General features: G+C 41.7%; 1 protein-coding gene across 2 annotated transcripts; it reads right to left on the bottom strand.

Moving 5' to 3' along the window:
- Window positions 1-1,173: 1,173 nt before the first annotated feature.
- Window positions 1,174-25,630, bottom strand: kif26bb (kinesin family member 26Bb). Of its 2 annotated transcripts, XM_034579894.1 has the most exons (15): window positions 25,290-25,630; window positions 24,749-25,096; window positions 22,129-22,605; window positions 19,066-19,187; window positions 18,775-18,946; window positions 13,859-14,068; window positions 13,363-13,456; window positions 11,583-11,854; window positions 10,530-10,707; window positions 10,205-10,343; window positions 9,863-10,022; window positions 6,595-9,697; window positions 5,152-5,307; window positions 2,685-2,835; window positions 1,174-1,803 (listed from the first exon to the last, which is right to left on the bottom strand). In XM_034579894.1, exons 1-15 carry the CDS (start codon window positions 25,329-25,331, stop codon window positions 1,800-1,802), a joined length of 5,628 nt encoding a protein of 1,875 aa, XP_034435785.1. In that variant the 5' UTR covers window positions 25,332-25,630; the 3' UTR covers window positions 1,174-1,799. The 2 variants fall into 2 exon arrangements, with proteins under 2 accessions (XP_034435785.1, XP_034435786.1); XM_034579895.1 differs by lacking the exon at window positions 5,152-5,307 and having other exon boundaries at window positions 25,290-25,629.
- Between the last annotated feature and the right edge of the window lie 1,899 nt (window positions 25,631-27,529).

Genomic DNA, 27,529 nt, shown 5'->3' with positions numbered 1-27,529 from the left:
GTGAACGGCAAACTTCATGAAACAGAGAACAACTTTTAAGGCAGAATGATTGCATTAGTCTGAGACAGGTTGAAGTTTTGCTGCAAAACATGAATTATTGTTCAAATGAATGACACAATTATCAATGTTGTCTTATTAAAATCAAGATTTTAATTACTCAGTTCGATGAATAAGTCAGTGGAGATTTCAATAAAGGAAACACAAAGAACACAAAGATCATGGACAAATAAAGTGCAGTGAACTGGATTCTAAGTCTGTAACATATCAGTGAGTGTCGGCGTGTAGTTGAGATCCATGGTATGAAGACAGTGAGGTACATGTATGTATCAAATTTACCCGAAAATGCTCAAGTGAAAAGAGATAAATTACAAAAAGTGCATAACGTTGGGGACCTTGAGTACACAGACGTGTTAGCCTCTGTAATAGAATCCAATATTAAGTGTATTTGTACAGTTTTAAAGGTAAGGTTGGTAATTTGTTTCTGACACACTTGTTATCTTATCTGTTGAAATTCTCTTCACGACCCGTCAATAAATAAACACGACTAGTGCGAATTAAATGATTGGTCAGGGTACCTGTCTGTCACTAACTGACCTGCCTGCCAACGTGCACCCTGCCCATGCTCTAACTGCGTATGACGGGGAAACCACTACACCATACACAAACCAAACACCGCCGAAGCAGAGACGACAGCCAGAAGTTAGCCAGCGAGTCTTTTGGCAGTTGTCAGTCAGAGCATGTTCAAGTGTTTTGGGGGCATAGCTTTGACAAGAGGGCAGATTGGGTATCGGTTGCATTTTTTTCAAAGTGTTGCTGGCTTTTGATGGATTTTCCAGGATTACCAACCCTAGCTTTAAACCCAAAGGGAACCTTTCAAAACGACCAAGATCCAAGAACCAAGATGAGACCACTAAGGTTTATCACCTTAAAGGGGTTGGTTCGCCCAGAAATGAAAATTGTTTATCTATTCACCACTATGCCGATGGAGGGGTGGGTGAAGTGTTTGAGTCCACAAAACACTTTTGGAAAACAGCGTTGCAGCCAAATCCAACAGTTCTCGCTGATCTCGTTTAGCGCCCCTGAAACTCAAACTCTTCACCCACCCCTTCATCAGCATAGGGGTGAGTAAATAATGAGTGAATTTATTGGGTGAACTATCCCTTTTATACAAAATGTTGATGTTTTTAATTCTCAGAAGATTCTTACAGAGGAGAGTCTAATGTACTTTTTCCTTTACCTAGCACCTAGCACCTAGCACCTTAGATCGTATATTCATATCTTGTTAGCATTAGATGCTGCACTGAGTTAAACTGATGCTTTGAGGTGAAAGGAATGAATCTTTTCGTCGTCTAATGTGCATGAACGTCTAAAAAGTGAATGGTCACAAATTGCACCAGACTCCACTCTCTTTCTTTGGGTAATTTACAGTAAGCTACCAAAGATAATGGAGTAGGTAAGAACATAAAGTGTGTGTTACGACAAGACAGTCAGTGGGACAAAGATTTTAGTGTTATATGATAATAAATAAATGAATAGAAATAAACTGATGATACATAAGAGTCTGAGGAAAAGAGATGCCTCATCAAATGTGTCTCTGTTCTCGCCATTCAACTCAGATTCCCTTGAAGGCTCTGGCGTTTTTTCGTCGTCCCTTATCCCGTCTCTTGGCGGCGGCATTGAAGCAGGTGACCATCGTGACGTTGGCCTTGCAGCGATCGACTCTGTTCTCCAGCCGAGCCGTCACCACCTCGAGGGCCTCCAGGTGCTCCAGGGAGTCCACCTCGAACATCTGCCACAGGTCAACTGAAACAGGACAGGGAGGTAACGCTGAAGCCGTTTGTAACGTAAAGCATCTAACAAATGTATTACTGTGTTATTGTATATAGACAACATTATAGGAAGGTTAAAGGGAACTATATATATATTTTCAGCCCAAAGTATAGCCAGTGAGTCCGTAGAGTGTGATGTGATTATTCTTTGTTATCAGTATCTTTAACAAACACTGCACAGGATGCTGTTATTAAATTATTGATGTTTCCAGACTCTCGTACAATGAAACTTATTTAATACCAATGATTGGATATAGCACCAGTAGTGGCAGTATGCTGCCCCCTGTGGAAATGCTGTGATAACACAAGCTCATTATTTGCCAATTCACTGATATTATTCTCACTGTTTCAGTCATTTTTCAAAATGACAAATACAAAAATGCCAGCCAGTATCTGGTTCCAGCTTCTCCTCCCTCTCCCTCTGTTTCTTTTCTCTTTCATACATACTGGTTGCTTCAATATATTTTGGTCCGTCAAAATATTATTGAACATGTTTCTCTAGGCTCTATAAGATAATGTCACATGCTTTCTATTTGATCTATTTAATTGCAAAATCCTCAAGCCTTAATTGAGAGGTTGAGATTTTTACATTCTATTTATGTTAAACATTGCAACTGTCTCCACTTTGCATTCAGTAAAACATATATCACATATTTCAGTGTGGAACATGTGTACATAGGCTACTGGCTTCTGTTACCTATATGTGCAACTCCTGAAGATACCATGACCTGGATGACTGAGAATTCTTATACAGTTGTACAAAGAATATGTTACAACAACTGAACTCCTGTGATTTTCCGGAGAAAAATATTATTCTGTGTGTTTATTTTTCAAATAACAAATAATTTCACTGACAATCTCCGTTCCATTTTGCAGGCTCCAGCACGAGGTGGTGTTTGACCTGCTCCAGATCTCCCCTCAGGTTGTTGTATTTGGCTCGGACCTCTCACATCCTCTGCTGACGGTGCTCCAAAAACATGAGCTTGGCACTGAAGCACGCTGGGCCCTGAAAACACATACATACACACATTTCATGTCTTTTCCTTTTGTTCACAAAAATAAACTGGATACTTGGATACTGGACACGTTGTTATGTATCCATGACCTCATAACAGCCAGATTTGACATTTTTTTAATCCACAAACCCCTCAGCTCCAATATACAGATATTACCCAGACTGACAAATACAAACACATACAGTCTGAACTTTTCTCTGAAGAGCGAGACTGGATTTTTGAAATGTAGTATTTTGAAATATTTAAATAGTTTGGAGAATATTACCCAAGTTTATCTAATCCCACCTAGAATGAATTATTAGCAATCTCATGATTCTTAAGCAGGATCTGGAGTTGAGCTTCTTAGGTTTGTCTTGTTCTATAATTTCTGACCATATTTATGAAATGAATGTATTGCTTTGGAAAATGAAGAGAAGCAGAATCTTAAAAATATGTGGATCAATGCTTTGTGTTCAGATTTGACTGACTTCAGACTCTGAGAAAAGGGAAAAAAATTAGGCAAACCAAATCATCAAACCACAATAACCAGTTTTTCATTTTTTTAAAATCACAGACTCACACCGGCTCACCTCCTTTACCCTCAACCACTTTCCCTTCCTGCCTCACAGTTTGAAAACCTCTGTTCCACACCAACACACACCAACACAAATACCCTTTAGAGGTTGGATCAACAACGGGGGGGTGGGGGGGTGGCTTTGTTATATCTCTCCACACTCACCACCACCACCACCACCATGTAAACATCATGTCAGGCCACAGATGACACATCTGGGGAGTAAATCAAGGCATTTCTGTAGGGCACTGGATAAAAGGACTTCTGATCATACTAACCTTATTACACAGGAGGGACCTTTTGAATAAATTCACATTTTTAAGGGAAAACTAAAAATGTCTCAAATATTAAGTATGAAGTGTAATGCTATAACTACTGTAATACCACAAAATAACTCCCCTACACCCTATCTATTAATATAATAAAATATAGGTAACATTTTCAGATGTTGTGATTTCAATATTCATATGTACTATTTATTAAAATAATGTATTTAACCTACAGTGAGTTGGACTGGTTTTACCTCCAGGGTTCTTTGTTCGTAGCTGCAGCATTGACCCAATTTCCCCCATGTGGTCATTAAAATTGTATCAAAGTTGCCATGTCTGAGACGGATGGAGGCAGGGAGTAGTCTCTTGAGGCCAGACCTCTCGTCATGGGGACATTACGTCACCATACGCACCCGGTCTTGTTTTTTTTCGAGCACGATTCAACTCAGCATGCAGGGTGGAATCTTTAACCTATTTAACCCTCAGTTACCCCAGGGTGAATTCCCTGAGGATGCTGTTTGGTGCCTTATTACAGTAGCCGTATGGCAGCTGCCCAGTATGACCACAGTCTTTCTTTGAGGCCACTGCTAGTTGTGCTTTTCTCAAGGACACTGTGACGAAGTGAAATCATTTAATTATTTTTCCAAGCAAGCAAAGGGGAACGCTCGTGATGTCTGCAGCTACTGCCCCGTAAACTACTCAGTCGGATCCACTACTGGAGCTGTGCTTATGATACAAGCTGTGGTGACTTGCAACATTACTGGCTTCAAATGAGGTTATGGTTTTTAGTATTCAAATGCAACAATATAGTGTCTAGATGTTTTCTAAAAAATGTCATTATGGCAGCAGCTGTGTTATAAGGTGACCTTGTGGTTTGATAGGAATATGTCAAATCTGCTGTTCAATCTGAATCCATTTGAAAATCATGGAAAATCAAATTTTCAACATTTGCAAGTACTTGCTAAATCAAGGGATAGGTGACCAAAACATGTATTTAAAAAAGTGAACTATCTCTTTACACTTATTCAGTTTGAATTTAATTTTTAAGACTAATTTATGTTCATTACCTGCTACAATCTAAAAAACAACAGGAGCAGCAGAAAAATATAAACTTTTGACTAAATGTATCAAACACACTGAAATAAGAGGTGAAGCCTCCTAAACTCATATGTAATCTACCTGAATGTTTTCTGCATTGCTTTTTGCAAGGAGCAACAAAGGAAAAAGAGTGTGATAAGAGAATCTTTTTTTTTTTTTAAATCCAGTTCTTTTTCTTTGTGGCGAAATGGGTTATGCTGCTATTCATACCTGAAGCTGATAAGATGAACGGGGCTTTGGAGACCCTAGAAAAAGTTTGGCAGAGATTCGGTTTACCAGATCTTTCCATGGGTCGCTGGCAGAGGTTGATAAAGGTCATATATTATGAAATGCCCTTTAACCTCCAAAGGAAATTCTAAATAAACCCAGCACCTGTTTGCCAGCACCTGCTCTTTTCTGCATCCTCTGCACATTGTCGATCTCATAGACCTTGATCTCATAGGCCTCTGGGATTCCTAGATCCACCCAGCGAGAGCGCAGACCACTGGCCGAGCGTCTCAGGGATGAGGCTGTATCTTGGGCAGGACGACGCTGGTGAGTTCCTACAGTATGGTGAGGCAGATATAGCAGTTAAAGATTTTTTTTCTCTTCTACTCTCTGTGAAACATTCTCCTATACATAGTATAGCAGATATACACAGAAAAACTATTCTTATTGTTGGAATAAAACCTAATTTTAAGGATTGTATTATATTTTAGTTGAATTGGCGTTAAGTTAAATTCAGCAACATAGACGTAAGGTCATGCGGTTTTGTTCTAAGGTCTTATTTTACATATTAAAAACCCTGCTTGTGGTGCTTATCTATCTACAAAGTGAATGAAGCTGGAACAAGAGTATTCTTGAGCTGCTTCATTAATTATGTCAGAAACCAGTCTATACTAAAAGCATCGTGTGACACAGTATGAATAAATCTAAATGATAAATTAAGGCGTGTGTCCCTGAGTTCCTTTCATCACCCAGACCATGCGCACTTCAGTTTGCCCAAGGGCAAATGCAGCTCGCCAGTGCCAGAATAATACAAGACAGGACACATAATTTTATGATGAGTGTTTCTGAATTACTGCATTTGCAGTTCAGGAAGTTCAGGTGATCTTTTAATTCTAATGTGAGACAGAATGAATTTACCTGATTAACTTCTAATTCATATTCTGAATTAGCAAAAGCTTTGTCTGTCCCATTGTCAGAGACTGTTAACCATGATTCTAACAAAAATGCTATTAAAATGTTCTCTCTCTCTGTTTGATTCCATTCTCATGTAATGATAGTATGCAAACATCCCTGTATGTAATTCACTGTATCAGCCAAACACAATTTTCTGCAGTTATGCTTCCATCAGTAAGTGCCGTCTCTGGCTTCATGTATTAATTATGTGGCCTCCTACACAAGGTCTGAGTACATGTGCGTCATCTCCAGTTAATGTTACATTAAAATGTTATGTGGTCAGAGTACAAACCCAAAAATATGATCACTAGTCTTATGATAAAATTAAAAACGTTTTTTGGAAGAATAATCCAAAATCTGTCAGTTGAAACAGTATATATTATGTTCATCTTTTATCTTTTCATCTTTGGACCACAGTGAAATTTGCATCAGAATATATCATCAGAATATCAGAATATACCATCAGAAATTTTCAAATGAAATATGATGCAGCAGTGTTTTTCCTGTACCTGTCATGAATGTGCCAATGTGCTTTGTGTTAAGATGCTATGTACTTTGAGTATAAACTAACAAGTTTATGCCCCAAACACCGTCAACACAATGATCTTTCAAGCGGAGACAATTGATGATCACATTTCACAAAAGGCCAGTTATTCCAGATGTTTTACCTGTGCTGCCTTTCCTCCGAGACGATCTGGAGCTGCGAGCCACGCTGAGGACAGAGCTGCTCCTGTCGCTGACGGAGTCTCGGTTTGAGGTGCTGCTACCGGTGGTTTCACTGTCCCTCAACATGCTGTCATAGCCACTGCTCACCAAACTGTTCCTGTGAGAGAAATACAGGGATGTCTTCCCCATTGCTGGTGGCAAATCACCACTCAACACACTCGTGGTATCACTCGCATGCCCACTCAGGTGATCAGGCGTGCGGGGAGCGGTCATCTGATTGTATGGTGAGGGAAAACTGGTCATCTCGTCCACTCCTCCTAAAGTTAGGCTGGAGGCTGTTTCCTTAAGTAGGTCTGAGAGCCGACCGTTGACAAACCCCTGGATGACAGATTTTGTGGATGAGCACGTGGAACTCTGGCTTGGAGTCCGACTGGTGGATTGATAAGACAGTGGAGGGGAAGAAGAGAGAAAGGAGGATGTTCGCTCAAAGCTAACAGTTTTACTGTCCGGGGAAAGACTGGCACTGCGACTGGTGGACTGACGTATGCCTTTGTGGGACAGACTGAGGTTCTTGATGCTGGAGGCAGACAGTCGACGGACTTTGGGGGAAGCTATCTTAAGTTTCCCAACAGCAGAGAGCTTGTGATGAGAATGCTTGACAGATTGAGGAGCTGGGTTTTCAGAATAGAAGTGATGACTCGCGTCAGACCGATGAGTCTTTCTGGGACCCCTGCTAGCCCTTGGTAAAGTACAATGTCCCTCATTATTGTCTTTATTACCTCCCTTACAAGCCCCTTCAATGCATCCCTTTGAGCTCCCCTTCGAGCTCATAGAGGTGTTACTGCTGCCTCTGTTCAGAGCCGGGAAGTCTCTTGGGAGTCTCCCAAGGGAATTTGTCCTGCCAGCCAGCTGCTCCAATTTGGCACTGAAAAGCCTGCCACTGTTCTCAATGGGTGACTGCAACCTCCCACTTATTTCCTCATGTTTCATTCTTAGACTTGAGTTCTCAAGCAAAGATCCAACACCCTTTCTGGAGGTGTTACCTGCTTCCTGTTTATACTCTGCTCCATATTTCCAGGGAGAGGATAATTGGAGGTTGTGGCTCACTGAGGAGTTCTGTCTGCTCTGCCTCCTCTCCAGAGTTACCCCTGGGCTACATGGGGTGGATGATGTCACTCCCCTTGGGTCTCTGTGGTGGTCGGCCATGTGACAGTCCTGGTGGTTGGCATCTTGCCAGGCTCTAGGCAAACTACCTGCATGGGCAGTTACCTGGCAACCAAGTGAAACACCAATTCTCTTGGGTGCATTTCCCACATGTTTGGAGATGATTTCTCCCCCCTCTGAGCACCCTTTAGAGTTAGTGGAATAAACATGTTCCCTGTCTCTAGGGTGTCTCCTGTCTGTGTTTCTCGGTCTCTTTCCACACATTTTGTTGTCTGCAGTTTCATTGCAGAAAGCTGAATCTTCCATCACCATTGGCACTGAACAGAGTTTGCTACAAGGTGAGTCACAAACCTTGTCAGGTTGTTTGACCTGTGTTTCAGAGGCAAAGGCGCCACTTCTCTTCTCAAGAGTCTCCTGTCCTGGAGATTTTACATTATTTATTTTAAGCTCAGACCCTGACTTGACTCGTGTGTTAGTATTATGGATATTTCCTTTTTCATTACCAACATCCAAAATACAATCTGTACTGATCAACATGGGGTTAATAAATGAAGGCAAGAACCCTTTTTCCCTTCTGAATTGATACTGGGGTTTGTCATTGCTAGCCTCTGGGGCTACAGGCTGCACAACAGAGCCTTCAGTTGTACTGGAGGAACCTGTGGCTACAGATTCTTCACTAACATTGCTAATGATCCTGATTGGTTGGGAGCTGGCAGAGCGTTGAGCACGTGCCTGGGACTCAGCAGCTTCTCTAATACAAATAATATTTCCACCTGTCCTCCCTCTGTTCAATGCTCCACTGATGGTCACCTCCTCTACCATTGAGAAGACCAGTTCATCTTGACCCTTAAGGTCCAGTGGCTGTTGAACAGTCACTGTGATGGTGGCCTTCATTTCCCTACCATCTTCTGTGTGGTAATTAGGTAAGACATCCCCATGTATAACACTGTTAGCCAGGGAGTGTGAAGAGGAGCAGGAGGAGGGAGGAGATATGGGGGAGCTTTTGCCAACTGGTGAGGTCCTTTTGACTTGTTTGAACCATTCAGCACTTTCAGGACTCTCCTGTTTTCCTGAAGGCTGAGGTTTAAGGGGATTTGTGACGGCAATACCTTGCTGAGCAGGAAACTTATCACCTGACTTAAGCGTTCCAGTGTTGGGAAGCTCAGAGCGACAGGTCATGTTCAGACTAAGAGTTTGATTCAGGAGTTCCTCACTGGAACTGGTTCCACTGCACTCCTCACAATCATACAGGCCGGAATCCTCTCTCTGAAAACTGTCTGCATCTGTTTGCCGTTCTCCATCAGAGTTCTGACTGCAGCCTAGCCCCTGATTCAATGGCTGAGGTGTTTCTGATGATTTTGCGTCCATCTGCTTCCCTGCTTCTTTCTGGGGTTGTGATTTGGTTGTGACGTTGTTAACAGAAGGGCCTTTTGAAGAAGACTTAAGCACCTCCAATATCACCTCACTTCCATCGATACAGCCCAAACGCTCTTGAAGCTCAGCAAATGTTTCACATTTAAGACAATCCCTCTCTGGCGGCTTCATGTCTGCTTTGAGCAGTTCCATGTTACCTTGAACAGTTTCCTCCTTCTTCTCTCCCCGCAGCTGAGGAATTCTCAGAAGCTCTTGCAGGAGAGCGGTAAACTCGGGGTCATCCAAGTCAGCTTTGTTGGGATGCAGAGAAGGTATGATAGGTACAAATTCAGGTTGTGTCAGTCTTGGGGCAGCTTTAGAATGGATGAAGCCATCGGAGTCTATCTGGATGACCGTGTCACAGGACTGCTCACTGCTGGAATGTTCATCTAGTTCACCACGAAGACGGTAAGGATGGGTGTCAACATCTACCTCATCTGTGGAGTGGAAGGCCCGCAGGGAGAAGGACTGAGGCCCTCTCTTTTCTCGAGTTAAACTCCTCGCGCAAGGAGAGCAGGAGGTGGATTGCTGTTGAATAAAGATGAAACATGGAGTTAGATCTAGATCAGGACTAGCCAGAACATAAATGATGAATACATTTTCGGGGAACGATGGAACCATTAACATGGCTCTGAATGCAAAGATAAAATGATCCCTTTCTTGACAAAAAGGACACCAGCAGATTTACAATACCTTTGTCCTTTTCTGTGTCTTGCGAATGCGAGAAGCCAGCTGGATGACGGAGAAGGTCTCTTGAAGGTGTGCCAATGAATCCGCAACTTCAGCCATCACTGTGGTGTGGCAATTTATATGGCCCAAGGACTCTCGGAGGAGCATAGTCAGCTTACTACCCCTGTTCAGAGACAGTGCAAATGTCCACACATTAACCCAAAGGATGGATCAATTAATTTTATTTTCCTGCTGTCGTATTTGCCATTGAAATGCCTTAGACTTAGCCACTATTAAATGGGTTTATAGGCAATAATTGGACGACTTCGAAATGTTCACGGTCAAGATAGTAAATAAATGTCTTACTTGCTGGGGGTTGTTTTATGTCCACTTAGTAGAGACAAGACCACAGGGCCCAGTTCAAAATGAGGAGGTTTAGTTTTGCTCATACCCCTCATACCACTACACACATCTATCATGGTCAACTTCGTGCAGCCCCGTGAACCTGAGGACAGAGTTCAGAGGAGAGTGTAAACACAAAATGTGTTTGCATGTTTTCAAATATGCAAATAAAGAGCATGTGAATTATAATACACATTAAACTGGATTACATTTACAAATTCAGGATTAACTACGGAAAATAATTCAAGGTAAAATGAAAATCTGTGGTGATCTAATATTTCATTACAACCTTTGCCAATAGTGTTGCTTTCTGTACGAGGGGGCTGGACATGGAGAGTGAAGAACATGATGGAGGTGTGGGACAGGTAAGTAATGAAGTCACTGTGCCGACGCGCTGCAATGGCCGCGTCCAGGAGGGAAGCTGCACGCTCAGCAGTCGGGGCCTTCACCCGATTGTGGTTACGTAGCTGGAAGGAAAGGAGAAGAAATTCAGAATTTTCTACAATTCTACTGTTTTCTAAAAGTTTGTTGTGATGCCTATGTGGAGGCCAGATTATTTAATTAACAAATGTAGGTTTCATTTTAATATTAATTTATCCCAATAACAGACGGTTTGAGAATAATGCCTCCATTCATCCAGTAGATTTCATGATCATTGAAGAAATAGAGAGGAGCCCACACCTATACAAATGAGGTGCTGCCTTGCAGTTGGCAAAGAGCAGTGCGAGGGAGGAGAGAGCTGCTCAACCATAATGTAATCAGGTGTAATCTAATAGGGTTCACTCATTACCAGCATTATCTTCTCACATATGGTGTAGAGCACTATACAAACTGACTCTTAATTAAAAAGAGACATTAATGATGACATGTCTAGAGACAAACCCTGAAGTCTAACTTAAAGGGATCCCAGGAATCAGTAATTACAACATAGCTATGATTTCACTGCCACCTAATGAAAATGTAAGGGCAATTCATTGAAAACATACCGGCACATTTCCTGCTTCACAGCTGTAACTGTAAAATAACACATAGGCCTTCCTGGGGCTAACTTTTAAATTGAGAATTTGGCGCATTGCCAATAAAGCATTGACATGAAATTGTGACTTAAAAAGTATGGCCTTGGCTCTTTGCTTTCCAGATGTGGTATATGCTCGATTGGCTGATTAGACTTTAGAAAATGATGCAAATAATAATAACAATAATAGGTTTTAGAGATGATTATGTTCTTTAAACAAACACACCACCAATTTGGGACGATAGAGGTAGAGCAACAGACAGACTGAAAGAGACACAGTAGAATCAGCTGCCTCTTTTTTCTATTAGAAAGCGTTTTTCATCCTACTTGTATCCCGGAGACAGGATCTTCTTGGACTCTAACACGGGCTCTTGGGCTGTCCTGGATACTGCCGACTGAGGGAACCACCTCCCCCAACAGATCTCTCAGTGTGTCCTCCTCTCCGCAGCAGAGTTCGATGGCAGACACGGATACGGTCAGATCCGTCCAGGTCTTCTCTCGCCGCCGCTCGATGGCACTGTACAGCCAGGAGATGGCACAGGGAATGAGGCCGAGATTCTGGATGCTCCCATCGCTCCCCACCGTGCTGGACCAGGAGCCTGAGGCGAAAGTGTGCAAGTAGATGTATTCGTGTTACATACAGTGCATACACAGGGTACATTTACTGTACATGTACATGCTACCATATAAAATGTGCACCTAACCACGAGCAAATACACAGTTTGAAACTCAGTTTATGTCTCGTCACTGTCATAATGCATTGTGGGAGGGCAGCCTGAGGGGGCGTTGTGTGTACCGCCCAAGCATTATATCCAGTAATAAAATGTATTAATGGCAGGAATGAAAAAGTGTCTGTTAACGCCAGCACGTGTCTCTGTGTCACTCAGGCCAAGAGTCAGCAAGGACAACAGGTGAAGTGCATAAGGAACTGAGCAATTCACAGTAGGAGAAGACATATACTGATTTTGCCAATTTCCAGTATGTGCACATAAAACACATACATTTTCATAGTGACACATTTGTTAAACTGCAGAGAAACATGGGTGTTTACAGTACACTGTCATAAATGCCCTGAAGCACACAAAATACAACATATAAACACCCAAAAAAGACAGAGTAGATATACAAAGACAAAAACACACGTAAAAACACTTTCTTATGGATTGGGGCCATGTTATATCTCCTCCTGCACTTTTGCCCCACATTACTTTTGAGTAATGTTATATCCGCTCTTGTGTTATCCAAACTCTAATTGAATGAGGATAAGGTTTACTCCAATTAAAGGAGCTGCCCGCTGTTATTCGGAGAGAATAGTATTCAGTAGAGGAGATTGATATCCCCTGGCTGTGGGCCACATGTAGTCTGTATCGGCCAACTAATTCAATCAGATTTACGGAGAGTGGCGTCATGTGAAAAAGCAGCTCCAAGGAGACCCTGTCCTTACCCGTGTGTGTGCATGTGCGTGTGTGTGTGTGTGTGCGTGTGCGTGTGTGTGTGTGTGTGTGTGTGTGTGTGTGTGCGTGCGTGTGCGTGTTGCAAATGTATTAAACCCCTTCCCTGACGCTAAGTGCAAGGTTCCATCTCTCTAATAGCAACGAATTGCAGTCCATTTTGTTTACAGTCCCCTCTGAGCTCAGTGCTTCTGCAAAATGAAATAAAAATGTTTCATTTCACCGCAATATGCTTAATGTATATGTTTTTTGCAGTTTCCTGAAACATCTAACAGGCGATGGGGAGCTTTTAAAAAAACGCTCATGTATTGCATAATTAATGAACAGGCTTTTATTTACAAAGTAACAGGTGAAAGATTAATGACTAGGAAGGCAAGAGTTAATGGCACGAGTATTGGTTACCACTGTGGAGAAATAGAGGACTGGAAAAAGGCCAAATGGATCAAGGGAGAAGACTGGAGATGCGTATGAAGATTGGTAGGAGGACAAAATGGAGATGTGAAGTTTAAGTGATAATGAAAGGGTGAATGATAGCAGGGGTGGGACTGGGGTGGAGGAGGAGTTGGGGCACATTAGGCCCCGGAGCTTAGATAAAAGCATCAGACTCCCATCTTCAGATTTGAACCCGTGGCCTCTCGCAGTGACCGATTACTCACCCACATCCGCGCATCCCATACCAAGAACGCATCCATCGCTGCCGCTGAGCACACAGCGGATGACGTCAGCCAGGACGCCTGCACACACCTCAGCCTGGTCAGACAGAACAAAGGACAGACGGCATCTTATGATTCATCCCCACACTGGGAAAGTGCATCCAATGAAATGAGCCGAAGCAGAGGGAGGGATGCATGCGGACTCTGCAGATTCCCCTGGGCTCAGATACTGTAAGTGGAGCCTGAGAAGGTTGAATATAATTGATGGACTGCATAATTGTGGTGGTTATCCAGGCCAGATCAGTTTTCAGGTCATCAGACAGAGCGAACTACTCTTGGTGTGTAGAGGGGAAAATGCATGCTTAACTCTCGAGGAAACACAGAATGTGCCACACTCATGTTTCACCATCAATGTAAAACAAATCCATTATGAAAGATGTGTATTAAACAAGCACAAACAGAAACATTTGAAATCAGTTATCCGGATGAAGATGCAAACCTGGCCGGACTCTTGAGGGTAGGCAGCATCAAAGTTGAATGTCTTCAGACGATTTCTGCCATTCTTGCCCAGTATCAGTGTCGTGTGTGATTGGCTTTTGCTGACTGGTTCAATTATGGTGACTCTTTTCCTGGATGGGTCAATCTGGAGAACAGGTGGTTGGCCTGGGCCCCCTGACAGCATGGGGCTCACCCTCAGCACGACTTTGACCTGTATTCCAAAGGGAAGTGGAAAAGAGAAGGATGATTGAGATTAACATGTAGTGTATAATAAATTGCCCAGAAAATGTTTTATGCTGGGTAAATGTACTGGTTTAGGATTGCTTAATCTGATCTGTTTATAGGTCCACCACTTTGGTCCATTTTGAAATGTCTCATCAACTATCAGAAGGATTGCAGTGAAAACTGTGATCCCCTGTAAATGAAATAAGATCACTTTAATCCCTTTAAACACCATAAGCAGATCAAAATGTGTATTTGTCCACTAATTTGATTTATGACCAAATAAAATATATAAAACAACTGAAATCTCCTTCAGTCCATTAAGTGCTTTGTGTGTAGTGCTTATAAGGAGCTATGGTTGTGTTTCAGAGAACATGTGAAGTCAACCTTATAAGTATGCAAAAGATCACAATGTGATTGGTCCTACACTCAGTAGAGTTATTTATTCAATTATTTGACACTGCCCACTTTAACTGGGTTAGTACTATTGTTATTATCTGGCATCTAGCATTCTAGTGCAGCTTACATCTGATACACTGGTTGGGTCCAAAACCACTCACTCACTTGTTCACTCCTCCTTGCACTCTATAGAAATTACTTCTGGACACTACTTTCTCTGCACCGACAAGTACATAATATTTGTCGCGCAATAAAAAGTTGCCAATTAACGTCGGTCGGTACATATTATACTGAGCGTATTTTCTCACACGATTAACTATGTTAATAAATAAATATTTATCTCCATCAAGGAGATTATGTTTTCATCCCTGTCTGTTTGTTTATTAGCACGATTACACAAAAACAATTAAACCATTTACCACGACACTTGGTGGACGGATGTGGAGTTGGTCAGGTGTGGATCCAGATCAGGGAGCATAACCAGGGAATGTTTATTACTTTCTTAAATGTTGCAAAATCCTTCATTTTTCAATATTTTCAATGTTTTCCCAGTGAATAATTTGTGGATGTGTGGATCAGGCACATTTAGGGAACTGATATCTATGAGAGTGGGAAATTTGGTACAGCTTGATTGAATGCAAGGGCCTTGGTGGTAGTATACGCTCTACTTAGTGTCATTCTAGTTGGTTTGTTGGTTTATTCCACCAAACCTGGTGGAGGGATGGGGCTCGTGCCTGGGAAAAACAGGCAGATCTGTTCTGTGGATGGAACTTAAGGGGCAGATCCAGGAATTCTTTTTCACTTTAATTATGTTTTATGGAAAATAAATCATTTAGGTTATCGGATCCCTTCCATTTTTCCGTTATATTTATACTATAAGAGCTAGATAATCATGTATACGATTGTTGCTGCAACTCTTTCCAATCAATGCTTTTCTATTTGCCACTGCCTTACATTGAGTTACATCTGAGGATTTTTATTCAGACATGACATAATTGGTTTTTCACATAATACAGCATTCTCTCTCCTCTTGTCTGTCAGATATTTTTCTTTCATTTAGCGCAAGTGCAATGCTCTCACAAAAAAATAGCTAACTCTCTATATAAAGAGTAGTGAGTGATTTAAGACACACTGACTAAACGCCTCTTACAAGGGTTGTTGAAGAAAGCACGAGCACTACTATTTCACTTACTCCTGTAGTCACACTGTATACATACAGGAAATATTTCAAACTACTCTGAAAATTCATTTATTCATTAAATGCAAGAAGTGAGTAGGTGCTCTGCTTTTATAGAGTAACATGTAGGTAAGTGATTTCTGAAGAAGACTGGGATGTGTTCAGCAAAGAGTGTGAGCGCAACAAATGTAGCTTTACCTCCTGAAAATAAACACCAGCGGGATGCAACTTATGAATAAAGAATGAGTTCAAAAATATCTTCATGTCAAATTCAGTGAGATTTAAACATTAAAATCATCACAGTCTTTGCATCCTGTCAACTGAGGACACCGATTTCTAAAGAAAACCCTTAAACATATATTATATACAGACATATAAGAAAATCTTTTTAAAGCTGTCAGTTACAGTGTATTTAGCATCTTATGTTACACTGCTTTGTAAAGGAGTTTTTTTTCTAGAGCCTGACATCAAATCTAGTGAAAGAGGGAACCTTGTGCCCCTGTTGTTCAGGTATGAGAGGCTGGAATATTATTTTATGCATGAGAAGCCTTGGCAGAGCAGCTAAACTGGTAAATGTTTAAAAAGGATTAGTTTTGAGCAATAGATTGTATTTAGAGACACATCACTACCTCCCTCCACTATCCAGAAATGAAGACAAAATATCCTGAATACGAACGCTGTCATCTTGCCCATGAGGAGTCTGTGTAGTAGTACTCAGGGGGGTGGAGTTGCGTTTGCGTATGTTTTGTAACATCTAATTATCAAACAATAAACTAATTCAAACTAAGCTTACCGGACCTACCTAAAATGACAGAAACCATCTTTAAGAAAAATGTATTTTACGTGCATGTTGACTTTTTGGTTTGGCCGATGTCCCATCCACTAACATGGAGGAGAGACACTTTGGTTTCACCCATCAATTGATTTGCAGAAATACAAAAATCCGCAGTGTGTTGTTGTTTAATGTTTCATTGAGATAAAAATATTTTTTTTTCTTTTGCTGCATTAGATGATCCCGTGAGTGCAGAAGCTGTACATGCACTCACAGCAGCACGGTGATGCAAACCTCCTGCTTTATATTTTCCGCATGTCATGACATTAATTCCTTAATGCAGGTCTCTGCAGGAAGCTCAAGAATTTCAGGTCTTTAAGGAGGCTTTAAGGCCTTAAATTAAATTAGACCTTGATTCTGACAGCCATTTAACAAGGCTCATACGAAGGTCTTAGTCTGAAGGAAGACAACGGTTACCTCACTAAAGACAATGAGCTGTATTACAGTATGTAAACCACTTATAAAGTTATTCATAATAAGGATTCGGGTCAGCAAGATGGCAAATGGCCCTGTGCACCACAACATGCAGTCGAAACACGACAGCACCCCACTACATCATGACATCACCTGCCACTGACAATTTAAAAACCTGACAACCATATTCCATCTGCCACATGATAAGTTTCCAGTGTCTGCAACAGATTTTCTTTCTCCTCTCCCTTCCTCATAATTCAGATTCCTTATGCAACCCTATTGAACATGTGTCAAACTCTATTTATGAGGGTTAAATTATTCAAGAGACCCATTCAAAGGCACAGAAAACCCTGCTCTGCTCTCGCACACATGCGTATTGTTGCACGCAGAGACACACAGAGCTGAGTGCTCGGGCAGGTGTGGCTGACAGCGGGGCCTATCCGAGCCCTCATCTGTAACTCTAGACTAAACCCAAGAGTCCATCTATGATGAGACAAGGGGAGGGTGGGCAGCCATATTGATCCCCCCTCAGTTTATCCCAGAGGAGGAGAGGGGAAGAACAAGATGGAGACATTAGCACCACATTACAGTGTAGCGTGAAGGAGGACTGATATAGGATCTCGCCCAAATTGACTGTGATCTCTTTACTCCGCAACGCGGGTGGTGAAAACACTTCCAAGGTTGGGGTGGTTGTAAGGATGCAGTGTATTCTTTCAAAGACACACCGCCAATCAAGACCGATTCTACTTGTTTACATGTGGCAATATAAGATGCAAAGCGGCCCAGGTAACACATCATGATAGTGAAGTGACTGCAGTTGTCTTCTAATGATACATCTACTTGCCTCAGCAAGCACTTCAACAAATATTTTGTCTACACCAAAATTAGTGGTTATATGTGGTTTTTTAAAACCCAAATCCGCTTTTAAAAAGGTGATTGACCTATTTCCCATTACTAGTAGGGGAGTTTGTCTGTTTTTCTGTCCTCGCTGAGACATGTCCAACGTCACAAATGCGCCGGAAACTGAGAAGCTCTCTCATTTCACTGTGTTGCCACGACAGGGAGAAAAGAAATGGGTTTCCATCACTGCTGATCGGAGCCGGAGCCGGAGCCGATGAAAACCTGTGTCTGCTGCAGAGTCATTTGACCCGGGATTGAATGCTGATTGTATCCACTCCCATTGCAGACAAAAGCCTGATGCTGGTGAGTGTTAGTGGGGTTTTTTGACAAGTGGAAAAGGAGCTCAAATTGACTGTTAGTGGGACGATACTGTATTTAATTCAGTATATATTTTCTAGAGTTAGAATTTTATTAATATATAGAATGTCTGTGTATCTTCCTATATCGAGGGGATGTCATTTTTTTCTTTGCAATTGTCCTGCACTGATGTAAGTGATGTGCTCAGAGTCAAGAGTTTGAATATATTGAACTTTAAACCCAAGCGGGGCTGACCTTTGTGAGCACAGCTAATGGCTGAAGGCTCCCACAGATGCAATTAAAGCAAAGGATAAATACATACGGTGCGTTTCTGAACATAACTGTATGATAAATGATCAGGATTTATTATCGAATCTGTGTAGTGGTGAAATATCAACCTTCAGATTAAGATGTCGGGTTTGATGCAAAAACGTTCAATTTGGGGAGTAATGGAAGATCATGATTGGTTAGGCTACATCAAACCTTGGGTAGAAACGCTGCCCTTGCATTCATTTAAAATTTAGCCCCATCAGCCAATCATTATGGTTTTAAGAGTGCTTGATTAATTTAGTTTGACAATGTTTAATTCATCTCAGTTAAATTAAAATCAAACAGTTGCAAAGACTTACAGACGTATCTACATCTACTGTGAGTCTACAGGAATTTGCAGCTCTACCTTGCCAACATTGGGTGAGTCTTTGGTTCTGGTGGCAGCTTGGAGCAGGCAGGAGGGGACGGGTGGTGGGTTTTTCTGGATGATCTCCCTGAAGCAGGTGGAGAAGTGTGCAGGAGCTGGATCAGAAGCCTGGCCTTTTTTCCTCAATGTCAGGTTGAGCTTTTCGGCCGCCCTGCAGGGGAGGAGGAGAGGCAGCAGGAACTGAAGCTTGTGATGAAAACCAGCACAGACTGGCTGCAGATATAGCTCATTTTTTTAAAGTTAATTCACATATACAGTAGATATATTTACCTCGCCAAAAAGGACATGGCAGCAGTGTTGGCGATGGTCACCACCCTGGAGATGTGAGGGATCTTCGTGCTCGTCTGCACGGTCCCAGCTCCACCACAGCCCAGGGTTGCATCATCTGCAGCCTGCCAGGGGATTAGGCTCATTATAAAAATCCAAAATTGTAATTGCACTTCAGCATGCCCACCAAAAGGGGCTATTATCATGGGAATTACTCTTTGGAGAAATACAGGATGCGCCTTTCTAAGTAGGGCATGTAGGCTACACAACATCACTGGGTTAAACCATTAAGTCATATTACATATTACAGGCCAGGAGTGTAGAGTGTGAGGAATCGTTTCTGATGGCAGCAGTGACTTCTCTCTGAGTTTAAAACGTGACTCAGAGTTGAAGAGGTACAGTAAACACACACACACACACACACACACACACACACACACACACACACACACACACACACACACACACACACACACACACACACACACACACACACACACAGCCTCAGTCGAGAAGCTTTATGTTCCAAGTCACTCCAATACTGTTGTAGCTCTACAGTGTGTTTTGCACTCATTCATAATACTCCGTGTCCGTGTGTGTGTGTGTGACACATTCAGCATGCATCTGCTGCTGCTCAACATGAAGTCACTGCTCCACGCCGCAGGCCTGAGAAGCAACATGTTTGCATTACGCTGCTCTTCTGCACCACTCCACCTCTCATCAATGTCTCATTTTCAGGGCATGATAATGACGTCAGCTCAGTTCTCTTTCTCGTAATAACATCCAGCAATGCCAATTTGTGCCGTAGTAGAACTGTTCTTTTAGAATGAGACTGGAAGGAGGATTGGAAAGATGAAGTTAATATTTATAGGACTGTATTGAAAGGTAACCCTCTGCTGTAATCTTTTTTTTATCCTCACTTTCTCTTCCTCCCTGTCCTGATTTCTCTCTGCATTCCCTCTCATACGGTCTCTTGTTTTCTCCTCTTCCGCCCTCTGCTCCATCATCGACCTTTTCCCTGCCTGCCAACATAAGCACTTAATTTCCCTTTCTCTTATCCATTTTTCCTCCACCCTCCTTTTTTGTCTCCTCTCTCCTTACTCCTCTCCACTTTCACTACTCTCCTGCTATTTCACCTTAGCTGCATAAACCTGTATCGATCTGCTCTCTTACTGAATGTGCCCTGGATCGTTTATTTCTTACACAACCCAGGGCGGTTTAAGTAATTGATGTATTGTTATTGTTAAATTTGATTAGACAAGCAGATTAAGAAAAACAGGATAATTACGGTGTTGCTCTGACAACCTTTTCAGTCCAAATGAGTCAGCTAAGGACCATGTGCCCCCCTCCAGTTAGGCTACTGCTGCTATGCCTGCCAAGATTTACATTCTCGCACAGCACAAAGCTGAAGGTTTACTATATGCGTGTGGCCTAATTTTTTTCCAATACAGAGCGGATTGTTGAATTTAGACAGAAGCCGGCTTCACATTCCAAGCTGGTGGCCCTTCATAGATCTTATCAGCTAATTATGCTAATGCTAGCTCCATGAGTTGGATGAAGATGCTGTCTCTGGCTGATATAATGTTTTCAACTTCCAATGTCATGTGGAAGACATAGAAAAAGAAGAGCAGCTTTATTCTTGTAATTCACTGTATAATCAGTTTGATTAAATATGATGAGGAAGAAAGTAGGATTAGACTCTTATTTCATGCTGACATAATGTTATGTAGCTTACACAACTTAATGAGCAAGCCAGATGTCGTACTTATGCTTTCATTCAGTATTTTCAAACAGTTTTTAATTGTCCTCCTGTTAAAAAATAGAAATACTTCATTTGTGCAAGTAAATTGTTGTGATGATTCTCGTGTTTTTAAGTTAGGTGACCTCTAGTGGCCAAAATATATATGACGGGAGCATAGGAGGAAGTTAGGGGGCGTAGTTTCGATGTAATCATTACGGCAAAGGTCCAAAATGCTGCTGGTATGCTTGTACAGGTTGTGTCCGATGGGAAGGATTAGTGGCCTATGGAGGACTTTGGGGAATTTGCTGGGTTTTTTAAGTAACAAGAAGAAAAATTATTACGATGTGGACCAACCTTATCAGTATCTCAATATGGAGCAAGACAGAGCTAACGTTCGCCTCACCCAGGTCAGCTTTTATGCATTGATGTCTCATCATCTGCAGCACTATTTTTACTGTGACACTTAACAAATCTCCTTGGCGTTGAAACAAGTGGTGGGTAGGGTTAGTGTATGTAGCACAGTAGGTATAGCCACACTAACTAGACACGCTAGTATGGAGTATCATTCTTATGACAGCTCCATGCACAACATTTAACAACGCACAGAAAGTGCTGCCCATAGATGCACTCTATGAATGTGTGGTTGAATGGTTGAATGGCAAACTGTAATGTAAAGCACTTTGAGTAGTCATCAAGACTAGAAAAGAGCGATACAAATACAAACCATTTAACATTTACAGAGAAATCCAAAGCTTGACAAAGCTGCTACACCGCATTAAGGTTGCTGCTGTGACTGAAACTATTGTCTGGGAAGTAGTTTAGGAAATGCTTTGTTGTGATGTCAATGAATATTTAACCAACCAGGTCACAGTTTTAGTACATGAAACATAGGAAAATTCGATTATTTTTCTTTTGTCCATAAGAATCAGGAGTTAAAAAAAAACTCTAACAACAACATCATATACCACAGTTCTCCCTTTATAAGCCTTTTCATTGGGGACAGGGGAGGCAGGGCTTCCATCACAGTAATGCATATCACCAGCCATCCTGTTAAATATTACCGTCCCCCTATTGATCACTAGTACATTTTGACTTGCTGGCATATGACAGGGTTAAATCATGACCCAATTCCATTCCATTAGCAAAAGTACTTTTAAACAACGTCCTCAGCCATGGGATCTAAGTATGCTCTGATTAGGCTCTATAAATCATTGCCTTGCTGACACATGTATCCGTAAGGACGTACTTTACCCATATAACTCATTAAAAGGGGGATGCTCACGTGGGGTTGTGATTTAGTGGCAGGAGAAAGCTTTTAGGGGTACCTGATGGTGAGAGTGGATGGTGACAGCATCAGCTTTGGACACAGATTTACAAGCGACGAAATGCTGCTGCTCCTCTACCCAGCGGTCCATATCAGAGTTGGGGGGTTTGGGCCCCCTCCGTCTGAGGGTTTGAGGGGTCCTCTGAGGCGTCCTGGGGCTCTGCGGAGTGTGGGGACTGTGGGTCCGACCGTATGGTTGATACGCAGCCATGTCAGCTTCCCTCGGAGCCCTGTCGCCGCGCTTTGTCTCACTTTGTCCCGGCAGCGTGCCGGTGCTGAGGCTGGGCTCAAAGGGAGGCTTAGCCAACGACTGACCCCTGCTCAGAGCCAGGTGGATGGCCTCGTGTTTGAGCTGGTTCAGGTTTGTACCACAGGCTGAGCACTGGCCCTGCTCCCTCTCTCTGTCCCGAGACTCAGCGGCGGAGCGACTATGTACACGAAGGTTGTCATTAAGATACGCTGACAGGTCACTTGAGTCCTGCAAAATTAGAAAAGAAGGCAACGTGACTGTAAATCAGACTTCGGTGTTAAAGATTTCACACTGTACTTTATTTGACCTCAGCTCCATTTTCACATGACATAATAAGATCACGCATCCAGCGTATGAGCTTACAAAGCTAATCTGCTTTGTTTGATATCTGGCTTGACCATATGGAAATTGAGTCATGGGAAGGCGCTGCTGGCAATCTTAGCACTTAGCAAAGTAATCATTGTGTCAGTACTGTTGAAACCACCCCTGTCATTTTCATAAGTGCAGTAAGCACAAATTGGACCTACTTCACTGTTAAAGCAAGCGAAACGTGTCATGAATCATGAATCAGTTGTTAAGCACAAATTCATGGAGAACGACATGTCCGGATGCAGCAACCGTTACAGAAGCTTTTTTTCCCCAACTAATGTCTGTGTGTGAAATCTGAGTAAATTGCTCCCTGCAGCTACAAGACAGTTTGGTGAAATAAAACAAAACATTGGCGGAGACATTCTTGTCTACCTCTTCTGAGAACACCTCCTCTCCTGACATATCTTACACCTAAACCGAATTATCGCTTGCTGTGCACATCTTTCTGTCTTATTGAGCCGATCTAGCACCTTATACTTCTCCTGCTGTGCTGAAGCTTTAGTGTTGTCCTTCAGCTGTAAGACGTTCTGGATAACATCTATATTGAAGATAATACAATTTAAAGAGGTTTAAAATTGTTCAAATCAAATTTGTTGGCATCTGAGTGCCCAGCCTGGACTCAGACTTCCAGATCCAACAAAAATGAACATCCAACCACAAAACATCATCTCGGACATTCTTGTGTCATCCTGCCCTTGACGGCAACATCCAATGCACTCACTCACCCACCCAGCCCCTCCCATCCACCTCCCACATCCATCCTGCCGGCACATCACCAATGACCCATATTCCCCCAGCGGAATACAGCACAGCAGGATCTTTCAACTATTATATAAAATAAAGTCATTTACAAGAAAGTGCTGCAGCATCAGGGACCACATTTACATATTCTATACATTAATGAGCCACAAGTGCTGTTTGTCAAATTCTACCGCTTGCAACCTTTAGTTTCAGGTTTGTGTACGCTGCATTTAATAAAGACAATTGATAACCAATATATTTAAAAAGGAAATATGCTTTAGTAGTAAGATAGGAGACTGGACTTTCCATCTTGGCTGCAAGCCCTTCTAATAGAAGACATTACAGAGCCATGATGCTTTTTAGAAACCATACTTGGATCAATAAACCTGCGAGGAGCTGACTGGCTTATCACATTTCTTCTGACCATGTCTGTGGCCACAGGATGCCATCTCTCTCTCTGCTGCTCGGACTGTGGTCACTTTCTCTCTTAAAAACACAACGCTAACTGTTACTGGGCCCCGTCCCACTCAGGAGGACAGAAATAAATTGGCTCCCCTCGGTGGAGATGACACAGGCATGTTGAGATGAAATATTCATGCCCATTTGAAACCGCTCACGCAGAAATGGCAATGGTTTACTTTGTCGATTGGAGTGTGTTTGATGGATGTTGGTGGTGACAAATGTACAGATGGATGCAGGAGTGTGGGGGCATGCATTCCTCTCACAGGCAGCACGGTAAAGAATGATGTCCCACAATGTACATTAATGTGCCTTAAACATATTGTCAGCAAATGTGTAGTTGTAGTTTTGAAAAAATGTACATGTGTGATTACTAATATAATTATGTATACATATTTTTGGATTATTTTATCTTTTATCTGTCAAATGTCTGAATATTATTACAAAATAATCATATTTACAAAACATTTCAAATTACTCCTATTCAAGATTTCCAGCTTACTATAATAGCAGACTATAGCAAATATTTACATTTCACGTTCACATTTATGCATTCTGCAGGTATCTTTGACTCCAGAGCTTATACAGGCTCGTGAAAGTGTATTTTTGTTGCATTGTTATTATTTGGTCAAACACGACGCTATACCTCCACCTGCTGAGGACTCCAGAGATGGGTTCACTTTATTTATAGTTTGTCTAAACAACATTGTGACTATTTAAAAAAAATCCATATCAATTAGTGTCCGGCTTAAAGGCAGCAGACTGGTGCATTTCTGCTCCGGTGACTGGCTCCATCACTGACCTTGCAGGAGAATTGATGGTGAACAGCCAGACTCAGAGCTTGTTTCTTCAGAGAGACCAGGGTCGCTGAGCACTTCTCACAACACGCAACTTTCCCGTCGGACCTGCCGGGACCCGCGGACACGGAGCCTCTGCACATGGTCCCGGCACCGAACCACATCGTGCTCCTGATGCGGTCCCCCACCGACCCGGGGAGGGACCTGTAGGAGGGGACGGCGTCCGCTCTCTGGCACATACTCCGGTGCGGGTCGCTGCTGCAGCCCCCGGCGCCCTCCGGAGCGGGACGGTCTCTGCCTCGAACACTGGCAGGAAAGCCGAGTGTGTCACAGCGATGCTGGACCTCTGAGCTCTGAGAAATACAGCTTGTTTAGGAGGATGTGTGTGGGCTTCGGCCGTGCGTAATTATCAGTCGCCAACTGTAACCACACCCAAATGTTTTTAAGCAGTGCAACAATGTTATTCTTATGTAAAAGTCCTCATGGACCACATGGGCTTTTAGAAATGTGAAGAAAGAGTGATTATAAGGAATAAATCAGACTCACCCAGTGTTCTCCTCTCTCTCCTCGTCCAGTCAGATATGACATGACAACTTGTTAATATTTAAAAAGATGTCCCGAACAAAGGCAGGGTGCGCGTTTATCTAATTTCCCCAGCGCTCCGTGGATGTAAAGGGAAAAAACTTCAGCCATGTTTGGCTAAAATGCAAAAATAAGTCAAAGCGCGAGGCTGGAGGAGGCTGTGTCTCAGAGAGGTGGAGCGGTGACAGTGGAACAGTGGAGAGAGAGAGAGACAGAGGAGTGAGCGCACTGGAGGACACTTCATGGACAGACTTGTCTTTTTATTATGACCTCCTCAGGGAGGCGGTAAGGAGCAAGTCCTCAGACAAACCGGAGGGAGGAGGGTGCTCCATGGTTGGATGACGGACTTTCACTCATTCTTTCTTTCCTTTCACGATAAAGAATTGAATATATAAAACTAGAGAAGTAGTAAGATTATTAATAAGTATATAAAACCAGACGAGTAATAAGATTGTTAATAAAGAAAAAAACGAGTAATAACATTATTTGTAGAAAAGACCAGTGATATATTAATATATATATAAAAGAATAAGAGTAATGAGACTCGATAGATTGATGGATGGATGGATGGGTGGGTGGGTGGGTGGGTAGGTGGGTAGATAGATAGATAGATAGATAGATAGATAGATAGATAGATAGATAGATAGATAGATGATAGAGCTGGTAAAATAGTGCATGTTTAAATAGATATCGTGCAGTAATTGTACGTTAAAATTGTCAGTTGTGGACAGTTTTCATGTGAAATGTTTCATCATGGTGACGATATAGAGCTCATATAATGTGACCTATGAAACTATTGCTATTGTTACACCAGAGGCCACATTGGCAATGGTGGTTGTTTGATAAAAAGGGGAGATTGTGAAATTGTGGAGAGAAAATTATATCAAGATATTATTTTTTTTTCAATAAAGTATGCAAAACATGGAAATATCAGATATAAAACTTTAACATTAAGCAGAGGCTGCATTAAAAAATAGATAAAAGGTCCACTGCAGCGTTTTGGTATTGCACTCCTATTACATTGGGGGAACCCAGGAGAACTATATTGAAACAGAATGATCAAGACGGATGTGGTAGACTTCAAGATCCTCTGCTTTTAGTCTTAAAATTTAATTCAAACTCAAAAAATTCAGAAGCTCTCATTTCTCCAGGGTTTCACACACAGAAGACATCACACACGTTTTCACAAGCTAAGTAGAAGGAGGTGCACACTGTCATGAGTAAAGTAGATTTAATTGAAATATTTTAAAGGGAAACGGTTGAAATCTATTTGAACTATTAGTGCCTTTCAGTTACAGACATTGTTTTGGGATGTATCATAATTTTCAACAACAAAATTGTATTTATTGTTATGTTAAGTTATGAATGTTGTATTTCTCTTGCAAACAGAGAAGATTTATGGATTCATCAGCCATTATCAGTGTGAGACGATAAAAGTAAATCCATGTTTTCTAGAGAAAAAAAAACACATTTAGGCCTATTTGCCAAAGCAACAACATCCATGTGGCCATCCTCAACAGTAGCCAGCCTAATTTAAAAATATAGTTTTAATATCAGTTAAAATGTACAAAATGTACAGAAAAGGGACATTTTATATTCCTCTGTTTTGTTACAGTAAAAGTTTAGTTAGGCTGCCCTGAATCACACCATTGTGTTATTTATGTTAAAATAGCGAGCTGTTCAAAATTTGTGGCACTTATGAACGTCAATCATTCAAAATGATGTTCTTTCTACGAAGTATTTACATTTACAAAATGTTTACAATATGTACATTATATCCAACTTTGACTGTACATATTGTCACACTGCACATAATGTTCTTGTTTTTACACTGTACAGTATATACTGTTTCTTATCCCATTCATATGTTTACGATATTCCTTACACTAAAATATTATTACCCTTACACTTAAGTATTGCATGTTACATATTATTACTTACCGATCCCTGTTTTTGACTCTTGCTGCTGCAATATTACAAATTTCCCCATTGTGGGATTAATAAAGGATCATCATCTCTTTATTTTTAATCTTTTTTTTCCTACATCATGTGATTAACACTCAATTGCACATAATCTAAAGTTCATATATACATGAACATATATATTTCTTATATTAATACTCAGCACAAACATAAAACCTACTTGACAATAAAACCTGACTCTGATTGATAATACTGTGCATTACGGTACGCAAGGGGTGCCG

Source organism: Hippoglossus hippoglossus, chromosome 24 (genome assembly GCF_009819705.1).
Source record: "Hippoglossus hippoglossus isolate fHipHip1 chromosome 24, fHipHip1.pri, whole genome shotgun sequence".
Lineage (NCBI taxonomy): Eukaryota > Metazoa > Chordata > Actinopteri > Pleuronectiformes > Pleuronectidae > Hippoglossus > Hippoglossus hippoglossus.
The sequence above is the reverse complement of the archived record's forward strand: the minus strand, read 5'-3'. Positions and strand labels throughout refer to the sequence as shown.

Excerpts from the sequence above, each read along its gene's own strand:
- kif26bb (XM_034579894.1), bottom strand. The coding sequence starts at position 25,331 with ATGTCATATCTGACTGGACGAGGAGAGAGAGGAGAACACTGG. Across the intron at positions 14,069-18,774 it reads ACTCACCCAATGTTGGCAAG|GTCAAAGTCGTGCTGAGGGT; the intron begins GTAGAGCTGCAA and ends TTTGGAATACAG. Across the intron at positions 10,708-11,582 it reads ATCCTGTCTCCGGGATACAA|CTACGTAACCACAATCGGGT; the intron begins GTAGGATGAAAA and ends CTTTCCTTCCAG.